The sequence below is a fragment of the Octopus sinensis genome, unplaced genomic scaffold (genome assembly GCF_006345805.1).
Source record: "Octopus sinensis unplaced genomic scaffold, ASM634580v1 Contig19199, whole genome shotgun sequence".
In the NCBI taxonomy this organism is placed as follows: domain Eukaryota; kingdom Metazoa; phylum Mollusca; class Cephalopoda; order Octopoda; family Octopodidae; genus Octopus; species Octopus sinensis.
The window spans coordinates 10,777-24,283 of record NW_021836228.1 but is presented as its reverse complement, the minus strand read 5'-3'; the positions used below and the strand labels follow the sequence as shown (position 1 = coordinate 24,283).

Genomic DNA, 13,507 nt, shown 5'->3' with positions numbered 1-13,507 from the left:
TTGAATTTTTCAAAAAAATAATTAAAAGTCAAAATACTTCATATTTTATGGGTAAAAACGTAAAATACTAAAATTTATTAAATGGTGCCATGACTTTTTGGGCCCACTGTATGTTCTCTCTCACTTATGTTAGAAAAACGTGCATAATGTAGAAATTTTTGAGAGCTCTTAATTATTTTGGTAATTTATCAAAGTATTTTTTAAATTAATCCAGTTTGCAAAATTGTTTTGGTTATCTAAGTTTTCCTATTTGAAAAAATAATAAGTATTATTGATCAAATATATATTTTAGGAATGGTTTTGCTTAAACTTACTAAAAATGAACTTGGGATAATCAAAAAAGTTCAACTAGATTTATTTTTATGAACCAATTAGAGAAATCCAAAAAAGATACAAAAAATTATCAGAACAGTTAATTTTTGAAGACTAAGGGATAATATACATAAAATACAAAAACCAGTGATTACGCATTTTTAACTGCAAACTATCGAAGTGATTGTTACATAATTATTTTAGATTAAACACATGAGGAAATAATCAAATTCCGGAATCAGCGTTATTATTCTCCAAAAGAAATGAAACGAAGGAATTAAGTCAATAGAAATAACTGGATCAGATTATTTTGAAAACGACGACGATTGTTTAAATCAACAAACTGTATATGAAGATTTAGTCGTAGGAGACAATGTCCTACTGAGACACGATATTTATGAAAATCGTAATAATCGAAAATATCCATATCTATGATCAAATATATTCGTTCTTTTCCGGAAAGATCGGATAGATTTCTCAATGACCTGTCGTATCTCCGGGCAAACTTTCAATCTGCTGCTCGAGTCGTCCAACCAGCACCGCCGCGCTTGCCTTCTGTCGGCAACATCCCCGGCTAGCGGAGCTTGGCTTTGTGCATTCCCGAACGCCCCTTCTGGCACTCTCCTTGACGATGAAGCGGTAAGGATCGGAGTCTCTCTGCGACTCGGACTAAGGCAATGTGTTCCGCACACGTGCCGCTGTGGCTGCACAATTTCGGTTAGGGGCCCAGAGCTCTGATCTGATGACTTTTTCGAGTTGATTTGTAAGAAAGCGGATTTATCCATTGCTAACAAGAGCTGTTTGCTGACGCACCACTCCTTTATTACCTCAATGTAGGTGAAAAGCCTCTTTTCTGAGGCCATCACATCCTTTGAGGTGTCAAGGATAAGGACGTCATCAGCATAGAGAAGTAGATTTGTCCGAGGGTCTTGGGGCAAAGGGAAACTGCTCATAACCAAATTGAAAAGAAGTGGACTGAGGCAGGATCCCTGCAGAACCCCTCTTTGGAGTGAAATATCTCTTGAGCGGAAACCAGATTCGGAGAAAAATCTCATATACAGTCAAACCTCTAAATCTCGCCATTTTTTGGGACCGACCAAATCGTGGCGAGATTCAGAATTTGGCAAGCAATAGAGGTTTTGCACTTCCGGTTGTTCGCCAAAAATTGAAAATTATCTAAAATGATATAATTTTAAATTGTAGAAAAGTTAAGAAATTCCCAAATTGTTTAAAAAAATTAATAAAAATAATCATCGATAGTTTTTTTCTTCATAGGTAAGTCTCTGATCATGTTTTTAATTGATTCAAGTGAACTTAAATCAAAATTTTTATTTTGATAATAAAATTTCTTTAATTATTTTACATCTTCAATGCCTCTTCTGGTGAAAATTACTGAAATAAAAAAATTTATTTCTTCTTCAAAGTTTACGTTAGTCATATAAGACTCTCCGTGAAAAGTTCTTAACTTAATATTGTTCCGTTTCTTAAATTTAGAGAGCCAGCCATTGCTAGCCTTGAAATCAGTAATTCCATGTAGATCGGCGACTTTTTTTGCTTTCAAAAGAATAGAATTATCGTCCATAAATCCGCCACGAAGTTCGATATGTTCCATCCATTTCATAACTTCTGTATCAATAGTTGAATATGTTGGATTGAATAGTCGTTTTTTGCTTGAGAAAAGAGGATCACTATCAAGTATTTTTTGTTTTTCAAGCCTCAGATCATTGATTGATCTTCGGGAAATTTTTTTTTAATGAAAGAGAAAACAGAGGCTATATGTTCCATTGTCATATGCTTGTTATCATCGATGTAGGCTATTATGCGTCTTTTTTCATTGAACGTCAGTCTAGTACACTTGCGCATGTTGGAAGAAGCGTGGTTAAAATTATTTTATATTTAAAGTCAGTTTAACCAAAAAAATTCTTTTTGCTGCTAATAAAATACTAAATAACAGATTAGAATTAGTAAATGTTTAAAAAATTTAAATTAAAAATAGTGGCGAGATTTAGAATTTAACGAGCAATAGAGGTTTTTTTAGAAATTCTCAATTTTTTTGAAAAAATGTGGCGAGCAATAGAGGTGGCGACCAATAGAGGTTTGACTGTAATAAAAAAGTATCATTCCAAAATTTTGTTGAGTAATCCCAAAGTATAATTCCGAAATTTTTGAAGTTGACAGAATGACCCTTTTCCCATTTGAGAGGGGAAAAGGCCTCGTATGAGTTACAAGCTGCTGGGATACTTTCTCTGCTTCACATCTAAGCTCGTTTGCTCTGGAGGCTAAATCAGCTGCTAAAAAGGCTGAAGATTTAAAGCTTTTCAAATATTCTGCCCTTTCGAACAGTTTTTCGTGGTGCCGATAGCGGTGGAGACGTCGGGTGTTTTTATCCAAAGACGGAAAAGTTCTTCCGCAAGCTCGGAGCCAAAATCTCAATGCGCACTCACTGCGGACTCCGGGGGAACAGTTTGGCAATCCGCCAGGCAGCTGGCCTTCTTTTCGTTTAATCAATATTAATTGATAATTGTAACTATTGCTTAAATTGTAGAAAATTAAAATATTTTTTAATAAACAGTTTCACATTCGATGTTTATGACAAAATAAAAACCGAGGCTTCAAATTTAGTCTATCAGAATTCGAAGGCTAGCATTACCTCACGCGAAATACAGACTGCAGTTCGTCTGATTCTTCCCGGTGAATTGGCAAAACATGCTATTACAGAAGATGCAAAAGCAGTTACTAAGTACACGAATACAAAATAACACGTTAAAAATAATGTTTTATTCATTTGTTCTTTAAATAACTATTTCAACAATCCAAATCCAACTAGTAATTGTCGCTTTGGCATTCGAGACATGTGCAGCCCTCGTCCCGCAAACATCCAAGTTCTTAAAACACGTCTGCCTCCTTTTGCTCGGAGAAACATGGATACAAGCGAATTTTCTTGGCTAGGACAGAGGATCTCTGTTACAATCATGCGCGGCAACGCACAAGCTATTCTTTTGCCCGGGAATCGTCTTGTCTGAATCGGTTCTGTCTGAAATAAAAAAATATGGCTAGAACTAAACAAACTGCTCGAAAATCTACTGGAGCAAAAGTTCCAAGGAAACAATCTGCTCGAATCTGCAAAATCTTGTGATAAAACATAATAAATTGTAGACGTGTGAGTACTCTTGTGATATACCTTGTTGTCCTGTTGCATTATTTGGTCAATATTTATTTTTTTATTTAATTGGATTAGAAGGAATATTTTGCGATGTAGTTTCTTTTAATTAATAAATTATCTGAAATTTCATCATTTTGTAATATTTGTCAGTTTATTCTTTCAATCTGTTTATATCTCTTATTTGAAATCTTCTCATTTATCTTCATTCATTGAATTTTACATTATTTTTTGATAGAAAGTTCTATTCTTTATATTCTTATGGCAAACTTTTATTTATTTGTTCCCGGATTTGGCGATCTTGTATTTTAGCGCCCTAAAATCTAAAATGATCAATTTCTACCAAATTTTAATCATTATTGTTATATTTTTTTTCTAGACTTTTTTTAAACTGAACACGAATTTAATTATTGTTATATTATTTTTATAAATTATTATGTCACAGGCCTTGGGTGTACCGAGCCTAGGTGGTTATACTTTCGGACTTGGAAGAAAATTCAAAAAAATATTTGAACTCTATTTCAAAATCTATTTTGTCAAGATAAATATTATAAAATGACAAATAACAGAACAGATTTTTTTATTGTAAAGAACAAGAGACTGTTACAGAAATATTTTTGACGCCTATACAACAAGAGGGAGTCGAACTGATTTAGCCTGCATAGCACACGAGGTTAGATGTGAAGCAACGAATGTATCCCAGCAGGTTGCATTTCATACGAGGACTTTTCCCTCTTAAATGGGAAAAGGGACATCCCGTCAAATACAAAAATTTCGGAATAATACTTTTTTGGATTACTCAACAAAATTTCGGAATGATACTTTTTTATTATACCGCAAGGATAGCGTTTTTTTGTTATTCTGCATGATAGATAACTCATCCTCTCTTCTGTACTCAATCCCTGGCTCTTCATTTTCCACTCCTGACTTACTGATCTCGGATTATGTTGGCAAATCCCCTGGCAATCCTTTGGGTCTCTCAATATCATCACTCCCTCAACTGAGACCCAATAGTGGTCCCCACAATACAATGCACAACACTTTTCTTTAGAGTCAGCACTGATTTCCAGCGGGTCGCGTAAGTATTGGCGCCAAGTGGAGCCAACCAGATTTCAGTCCCTTTAACACATGTGTCCTGGTGGCTAAGAACAAATGCGCCTTTGTTTTCCTTCAAGAGGCAGAAGTCCTCGTCACATTCACCCAGCTCAAAGATGTCCCCTTCGATTTTGCCACTCATTGGGTTGATAGGGTAATCAACGGAGTGAACCAAAGTCATGTTGGCACATTCGGCTTCGTATTTGGGCCATACACATGACACTGCTGGATATGACACGACATTTTCCCCCTTGTCTATTTGACCCGACCTGTACATATCTATGGCTTTTTTGCATTGGTCCGAAGTCGGCCTCATGTAGCTATGCCATTTCTTTTTAACTATTGGCTCCCACAGAGCAAAGGGGTAATTGCAGAAGCTCAGAAGCATACAGGCTCAGAAGCATTTTGCGATGTATAAGATGAAACTGGTGTCTAAGAACAATAAGTCATCTGGTCGTCCATTAAGCACTCCACATAGAAAAAGTTGCACAGCATGAATGAAAATTCATCTGTTACCCTAATAACGTCATAGTCCTGGACCACTGATGACGATCTATTCTCTAGTATCTAATATAGCAGCTTACTTTAAAAAAGTCCTGCTGCATACAAAATCTTCCCCGTTATCTTCTCTCTGGGGATCAATGATCCCACGCGGAGCTAACCAAAAGATCTTCTGTTCGAATATCATCAGAATGCGCTGGACAAAACATAAAGGCCAAATTGTTGTAATCGCTAACTCTTTGATCTATTATGTCGTTCTTAATGAACTATAAAGTTCCCTTTCCTACGTTTTGACTCTTTTATGACGTCTTCAAGCCTTAGGTTCTTCTGGGGACCCAGATTTACCGACTTGTTCCGCAACCAGACATTGTGTTCTTGTCGGTTCTGTTTCACAAATATCTATTGTTACCCATAATACTCGGGCTGAGTTCCGGTGTACTTGCCCGTCTACTCTCCGTTTCCTCTCGAAGATCGGAAGGTCATTGGGAAGGGCAAGGAACGACCCCCGTGAACTGATGTGGCTTTTTGAGCGCATCTCTCTCGCAGTTCTAAGGGGGAACTGTTCCTCGATCCTCCTCTCGGCTGCGGTTCCGCCTCTTAATTAGTGATTTCTTTACCTTATAAACATAACTAAATATTTAAATATAATAAAATAAAACTCGGGCTGATGTTCTTGAGCACACGATAGAAGTCTATGTCCGCTATTGTTACTTTCTCGATAGGATACGAGTATGTGTATCTATCATAGATGATGTTCCGTTCGAACCAGTCCTTGAAAAACTCAATGTCATTCCCCACCTGCTGGCCGCGATAACGAATTATTGCTCTCTCGAAACATCCTATTGCAGCATCCCCTTTGTTTATTTCGTCCTTCTCATCTATACTATGAGTTTGTCTGTATAGACGAGTCATATCGTCTTGGTAGCATTCGTCCTTTGGATCAAAAGTGACTGCCATGTCACTGTAATCCGCTTCTTCGAACAAGAATTGTACAGCGTTTCCGTACTGTTTTGAGACTTGTAATTAAGGAGACCATGGCGTCCATCGATCCAAAAAGTTTTGCCTCGCTTGAATTGCCGATTGTGGGATGATTGATAACCTCAATGGGAGAAGACATTTGAAGACTGCAAATGTATTGTCCCTTCCGGTCTTCTATTGGTGGCCTCGACCCTTTGTCAAAATACAGCTGTACAGTTGCTGTGAGAATCCAGTTCCATGGTAAAGGAAAAGAAAGAAAAATGGTCAAGAATAAACAAAATTCTCATCAATCAAAGCTTGTTCCAAAGTTCAAAGACAAACAGCGGCAAAGCCACAGCCCTTTTGCGAACCCATCAAAGCTGAATATCCCACCGAACATCCGAACCCTACTGTGGCTCAAAACACAGTGAGATCCATGCCATCAGACGACAACTGAGCTAACAGCTCAAACCTCACATATTCTCTGAGTATCGAAAACACTGCACTTGGAAAGATCAAGAGTTTAACCTCCTATCCAAGTCGCCAACTGCTTCCAAGGCCCGGATAACTTTACAGAAGTCCGGCACCTTCATTCTAAAATTTAATGCTGCTGCCTTCAAGCAGAGCTGTCTCAATCGAATATGTTTGGCAAAGGCAACCATAAACTTGCCTCAGTAGCTGAGAAGGCCTCAGTCTTGGTCCTTAAAGGAATCCCTCATTGGATCTCGACAGAGGATCTTAACCTCACTTAGAGAAAGTCTACAGTTCCGTGCAACGAAAAGAGGCCACCTAAAGAATATTTTAAAAAATAGAAATACTCGAAATTAAAGTATGGTAGAGACTGGTACAGAAATATCTCACCAGGCACGTTATCTAAAAAGAAATAACGCCCCAGGAAGGGGAGACTACCTGGAGGAGAATCTCTAACCCAACTCGCTTGCCCAAAGTGCTTTTGAGAAACCTCACACTGGAAGATTCTATTTCGGCGCACTGTGTGTATTCTGAAAAAAAATGGCAGGCGTTTTCGATTTCCCACCATGCTAACCTGTAGAACGTCAATTTATTCATTTAAAGAATTTTAAAATTACCAATGTAAAAATATTAAATTTCAACTATTTTTATAGTGAACACAAAAATATTCTATAAAGATATTATACATTTTTTTATTTTTTATTATTTTTTTTTTACAATTTTGAAATTTATTAATTAACTAATTAACTTTCCTTTTCCATATTAGTTTGCTCCGCCAAGTTTACTCTCGGAATCCTCTTCCCGCTATCTGTTCCCACTTCGGAGTTGTTTCCTTCATCGGCGGAAACTACAGAATCTCGCCGTCTCTTCACCGATTCCGTCCTTCGTCAAATGAGTTACCTGAGGTAGACATATTTTCGAAGCCAATTTGTGTTCTACTATCATGCTTTCCATTGTTTTTTTCAAACCAACAGTCTGGATGTATGCTTGCACACTTTCTTTGATTTTAAGAAGGTCCATATATTTTCTGAAGAATGTAGAGACTATCCCATCCCACGTGAGGACAATCGGTACAATCTTTACCTTAGCCTTGTGAATTAATTGTAATTCACTGGCTAGAATGTCGTATTTATGCATTTTTTCCACTTCCACCGATTTCAAATTATCTATCGAGGTAACACCCACTTCAATGATCCATATCAAATTTTCCTTCTTGTCATACAGGAATATATCAGGCTTGTTATATTGTATTTTTAGTTCAGTTGGAATTGTAGTATCGACCCGAATTTCCGCAGAGCTATTCGACATTATACACTGCACGGAGTGGTTTTTCAGTCTCTTGGACTTCTTCATTCCAAATCTCCGACACAAGTGCATGTGAACACACCTCACAATCTCGTTATGCCTTCTGGTATAATCTGAATTTAGCATTCTACTGCATCGCGTCGCAAGATGGTCCACGGTTTTAGGCGAGGATTTACAATGTGGGCATTTTTCATCAGAGTTTCTGAAAAAGACGTTTCTGTCTTGAAGAAAAGAGAACATTGCCTCAGATTTAGGAGATATATTCCCTTTCTTTAGCCATGTTGAAGATGTTGGGATATCAAAAGTATTATTCTCAAGCGACTCAAATAGCTTCGAATGCAACCTTTTCTTTTTAATACTAAGCAACAGTGACTCTATCTGCAAGTCACGTAGTGATTTAGCAATCTCATCGAGTGTGGTTGTTCCATATTTACAATGCAGGAATTCTGTGATTGTGGCCATATGGGTTTTCCTTTTCTGTTCGGCCCACAAAATTGCTGCTTTTCTCAAGGAGATTAACTTTCGCCTTTCCAAATTGGTTTTGAAGTCCAACAGCATTTTTTCCGCCTTAAAGGCAACTGATACAAGTCCCCTTCCAAGTGTATCTCTTGGCAGATACAGTCTTTCTTTACAGGCTGGCTTCATGTGAATTTTCAAATCAGCCAACAGCTTTCTGACAAACTTGTCCATTTCTTCGAAACAAGATGGTTCCAGATCGAGTAGACCGATATAATAGTTAATCAGCGATAGAGCATGCTCATTAATTGCTCTAAATAGATTGACTGCATTTAGTTTAGTTTCCGATAGTCTTCCAATACGCTTTTGCATTTCTTCTTTAATATTTTTGAGTACATCCTCTTTAAGAACATTACTGCATCTGTCTTCTAGCACCCCCAGATAGCGATAGCTATCTAGTCCATCCATTAATGTAGCTTCATTCCTCAACAAATAACAATTTGTCGCTGATTTCTCAAAATTCTTCTCCAAACCAGCCAGTTTAAAGTAAATGTTCACATCCTCCATCATGCGTGCCAGTGTCTCTTCCTTCTGAGCAAAAAGCTTCAAATCATCGATGAATAGAAAATGATTGGTAGAAAAGGTTAAGGACTTGTCTTCACCAGTATTGATTGACATACTCGGATATTTTAAGATAAAATCCTGCTTAATGGATCCAAGACCAATACAAATAACTGTGGTGACAGTGAGTCACCTTGGAGTATACCACGATCAATATTAACTGTTCCAAGCAGCTCTTTTCCTAATCTTAACGACACTCTCCAGTTAGGAATTATTGACATCATAAATTTCGTTATCCATTTAGGTAGTCCTGAGTTTTCCAAAACTTCAAAAAGAAATTCGTGACTCACTGAGTCAAAAGCTTTCTTTACGTCGATCCATGCACATAATAATTTGTTTCCATAAACTTCATTAACGCGTCTATTTAGAAGCGCTAATTCCTTTGCTCCTTGGCAATGGCGTTTAGATCCCAACTGGAACTCCGTTATCAGATCGTAAGTATCAGCATATACAGCGATTTTTTCGTTCACACATTTTGTGACCAATTTATATAAGCACGGCATGCATGTAATTGGTCTAAGGTCCTTCGGATCAACAGAGTTTGCTTTCTTTGGGATTAAAAATGTAATTCCAGTGTAAAACCATCCTTGTGGTTGACTGACACCATTAATAATATTTCTGATCTCTTGGAAAAGAAATTTGTGAAGAGAGTCCAGCTTTTTGATAAAGAAATTGTACACAGCATCACATCCCGGAGCCTTCCAATTAGGAAGGTACTCAATTAAGTTTGATATAAACTCGTCGCTAACGTCAGGTGCATTATCTTCCACTCCAGTTACTCTTTTGTTCACTCCAAGGCCCAAATCAGTTTTATCCCTTTTCTTCCAAACATCACCCCAAAACTTGAGACACTCAGACGAGTCAAAACCAGCAATTTGTTTGTTATCAGAATTGGGATTCAGCTTTCTGTAGAACGATCTTCTGTTCAACTCGAAGTTTCTATTATCTATTCCATATTGCCTTCTTGAATCTGAAACTGATAACTTTTTGTTTAGAATTTTGATTTGATCATTTATTGTAGACGATATTCTCTCAAACTCCCCCTTTTAGACTTCTTATAATTGTAGGAGCAGAGAATGTCTACTGCTTTCTTCCGTTCCTCATCTTTAGTGGTGGACATAAAATGCTTTGATATTAACCGATCATTCTCCATCAAAGATTCAATTTTATTTTGGATTTTTTGTTTCCAATTCGACTTGAATGTCAATTTACTTGATATCTGTTGATATACACATTGTGCTGAGTATATCAAAGACGAAATATCCTCAATACTTGCAGGAATGTTATTCGACGTGTATTCAATTAGGGCTTTATTAATCATTTCAATCACTTCATGATTTACATGCTGAGATTGAATCTTTCTTGTTTGCTTCCTTTCTTCGATTGGTATTGATTTATTTTGATCAATTTGAATTAATAATTCTTCAAAAATTTTGTTGTACAGTGTCAAATCAGGTAATTTTCTATTCATATTATGTCCAGTTTTGGTGATTTCATTATTTCCGCGGAAAGTAGTAGCAAGTTTTTTCAATTCGAATATCGATTTTTTCTTACCAAATTTAGAATTAAAATAGCTGGCCATAAGTGGCCACCCTCCCCTAGGTACTCGCTTGAGACGATCTTTGACATAGTTCAAAAGAGATGACATCCACTCTCCTGGGTTGGACGAATCAATAGACTCACAAATAGCTTTTAAGGATAACAAAGTTGACGAGAGCTGCTGAGTTTCATTGTATTTGACAGGGGCATTAAGACAGCCATGAACAGACAAATCCACATTTTCTTGAGCGTCATTTACTTGGTATTCTGTGGATGCGTCCATGGAAATGACTTTTCCAGACTGAGAAAAACCAACCATCCTTACACCACTAAACAAAATATCAATCATTACTTTTTTTTTATATGCACGTTTTTTGTTAATTGAAACAAATCAGATTAATTATAGATTTACTCAGGGGTTATAGCCCAGCAGAGCGGATTGCTTGCGCGTTCCCGCACGATCGCGAGCGAGATCCTCTGCCTCAATCAAGAGGACTCGCGAGCATCCATCTTCTCCGAGCAATGAGGATACCGAGGTCTTTAAAGAAGCATGAGGTCAGCGGACCGGAAGCGCCTGATGTCTCAAAAGCCACAAGGCACGAAGGAATGCCGAGTGGCAAGATTCTTGTACTTTCTACTTTGCGGGCTTCCGCCAGGGCCGCGGCCGAGCCGGAAGAAGAGAGAACATTAGAGCGGATGGGGACCACGTGTCTGCGCACGTGGCGTCCCAGATCAGGCAATTGCCATTCCGGAATGGGAGGGTGGTCATCCCGTCCGGGAGTTTGCCGTCCCCTCTGTCCAATCCGGCTGGTTCAAACACGTTGGGGAAGCCAGCAGCGTTGAGAGCTCTTGATATTACGTCGTTGATTGCTCCATGGCGAGGCGAGCGGCCTGCGCTCCGGCGGCAGGAGAGGGGGTGAAGGCCTTTCACGTCCACCGTACCTCCGCATCGACAGGGATGAGGGGCGCAGACATCAAGCCCCAGCCGAAGAGCGACCCCGATACGCAGTGTTTCGTTGTCTAATAGGGATCCCGTCGATGACGTTGGGTAAGCGTCGAGCCAGGATCCACTATGCTCGTGTGCTGCAGAAAGCAGGCAGGCTTGGCGGTGTTGGTCCAAGGCCGGTTGAAGCGTGGAGAACGAGTGTGCTGCCCAGATCTCGTCCCAATCCCTCTGTCTGGACATCTCAGAAGGGATCTGAAGGTTGGAATTGGTCCAGAATTCCAGGAAGTCAGCAGTCGGCAACTCCAGAGAGAGTTCGTTGAAGGGGAGTAGAACCTCACTGACAAGTTGCCGGCTTCTGGAAATTGAAGAGAAGTGTGCATGTGGGGCCAGATCTTTAGGCGAGCGAAGACCGATCCCTCCGAACCTGACGGGAAGTTTCGCTTGTGTCCAACCGATTTCGTCAAAGCAAATGTTCAGAACTGCTTCCGTGCAGGATTTCAGTGATTTTTCCAGGTAAGTCAGAATGTCTGGATGCGAGTAGCATGGCAGGCAGCGGAGCGTGTAAAGAAGTTTCGGCATGTATATACTGTTTTTCCATGAGAAGAGAGCGATGTGCGAGTCTAACTCCAAGAGACTGCTTGTGAGATTACGGAATTCCATGTCCTTCTTCGCCAGATGGGCCTTTAGGCCAGATGGGCTTAGAGGGCATCCAAGAAAAATTGCTTCTGATGGCTGGGTTGTTTGTGCACCAGTGATGAAGCCTTGGATTAACATGTTGACATTCGGAAAATCCGCCTCATGGTAGTTGAGGTTTAGGATTTCCGATATATCCACGTTAACTTCCAGGCCAAGGTTGCGCAGAGAAGGGATTAGGCGGGATAGGTCCTCGGTGATGGATTCCACAGAGCCGCCAATGGTGGCGTCGTCCAGGTACCATAAATTGAATGGTGAAAGGATTGATCGTACAGCCTCGTCGATTGCTAAGGCGAATAGTAATGGTCCAAGAGGGTCGCCTTGTTGGACTCCTGTTCGGGAACGAACGAACTTATACATTTTTAAATTAGTAATATTTGTTATTGTGAATATCATTAATATGGCCTGTTCACTATAGAGGAAGTTGACTATAGAGAGGGTTGACTGTAGATTATTGTACGGATTTTGACAGAAAGTCATAGCAGACAGATATTCAATAATAACCACAATGCTTTGAACACCATCATTTAGAAACAATACATACCTAGCCTAAATTCACTATATAAATTTATTTTGAAAAAGTAGATAAGGGTCCGCATGTTCATTTAATTATATGTATTTTATAAAGTTGTAAAATTATTTTATCTACCAGTTATAGATTGTTCTTGTGGTGTACGGATGGTTGGTTTTTCGCAGTCTGAAAAAGTCATTCCCATGGACGGATCCACAGAAATTTTAACAAATGGAACTCAAGAAAATGTGGACCTGACAGTTCATGGTCATCCTGATGCCTCGGGCAATTGCAATTACGGACCCCCACCGACCCCTTCAACTTTGATTCCCATGAAAGCTATTTGTGAGTCAATCGAATCTTCCAACCCTGGAGAATGGATGTCATCTCTATTGATTTGTGTCAAAGACCGTCTTAAACGAGTCCCCAGAGGAGGTTGGCCGCTCATTGCTACATATTTTGATTCCAAATTTGGAAAAAAGAAATCAATATATGAATTAAAAAAACTCGCTTCTGTCTTCGGGAATAAAAGTGAAATTTCCAAAAATGAAAATAAAACGAATAATAATTCCCCTGATTTGGCACTTTACAACAAGGTGCATGAGGAATTATTAATTCAAATTGATGCAAATAATTCTAAAACAATCGATGCGAGGCAACAGACAAGGAAGATACCGTCTCAATATGTAAATCACGAGTTAATCGAAATAATAAATAAATCATTGATCGAATATACAACAAACAACCTACCTACAAGTATTGAAGATATTTCAACTCTGATATATTCCGCGCAATGTGTGTATCAACAAATTACAATGAGGGATCCAATTAAAACGAATTGGAAGCAGAGAATACAAAATAAAATTGAGTCTTTGATTGAAAAAAAATATATTAATATCAAAATACTTTATGTCTACTATCAAAGACGAAGAAAATAAGA

The 13,507-nt window shown here is 38.6% G+C and overlaps 3 protein-coding genes across 3 annotated transcripts; all 3 read right to left on the bottom strand.

Moving 5' to 3' along the window:
• Positions 1-7,330: 7,330 nt before the first annotated feature.
• LOC115232050 lies at positions 7,331-8,935 on the bottom strand. Its single transcript, XM_029801927.1, has one exon. It carries the CDS (start codon positions 8,933-8,935, stop codon positions 7,331-7,333), a length of 1,605 nt encoding a protein of 534 aa, XP_029657787.1.
• An 11-nt stretch (positions 8,936-8,946) lies between these two features.
• On the bottom strand, positions 8,947-10,736 carry LOC115232048. The gene is made up of 2 exons (XM_029801926.1): positions 10,433-10,736; positions 8,947-9,848 (listed from the first exon to the last, which is right to left on the bottom strand). Exons 1-2 carry the CDS (start codon positions 10,734-10,736, stop codon positions 8,947-8,949), a joined length of 1,206 nt encoding a protein of 401 aa, XP_029657786.1.
• Positions 10,737-11,051: 315 nt separating this feature from the next.
• LOC115232047 lies at positions 11,052-12,416 on the bottom strand. The gene has a single exon (XM_029801925.1). It carries the CDS (start codon positions 12,414-12,416, stop codon positions 11,052-11,054), a length of 1,365 nt encoding a protein of 454 aa, XP_029657785.1.
• Positions 12,417-13,507: the final 1,091 nt, after the last annotated feature.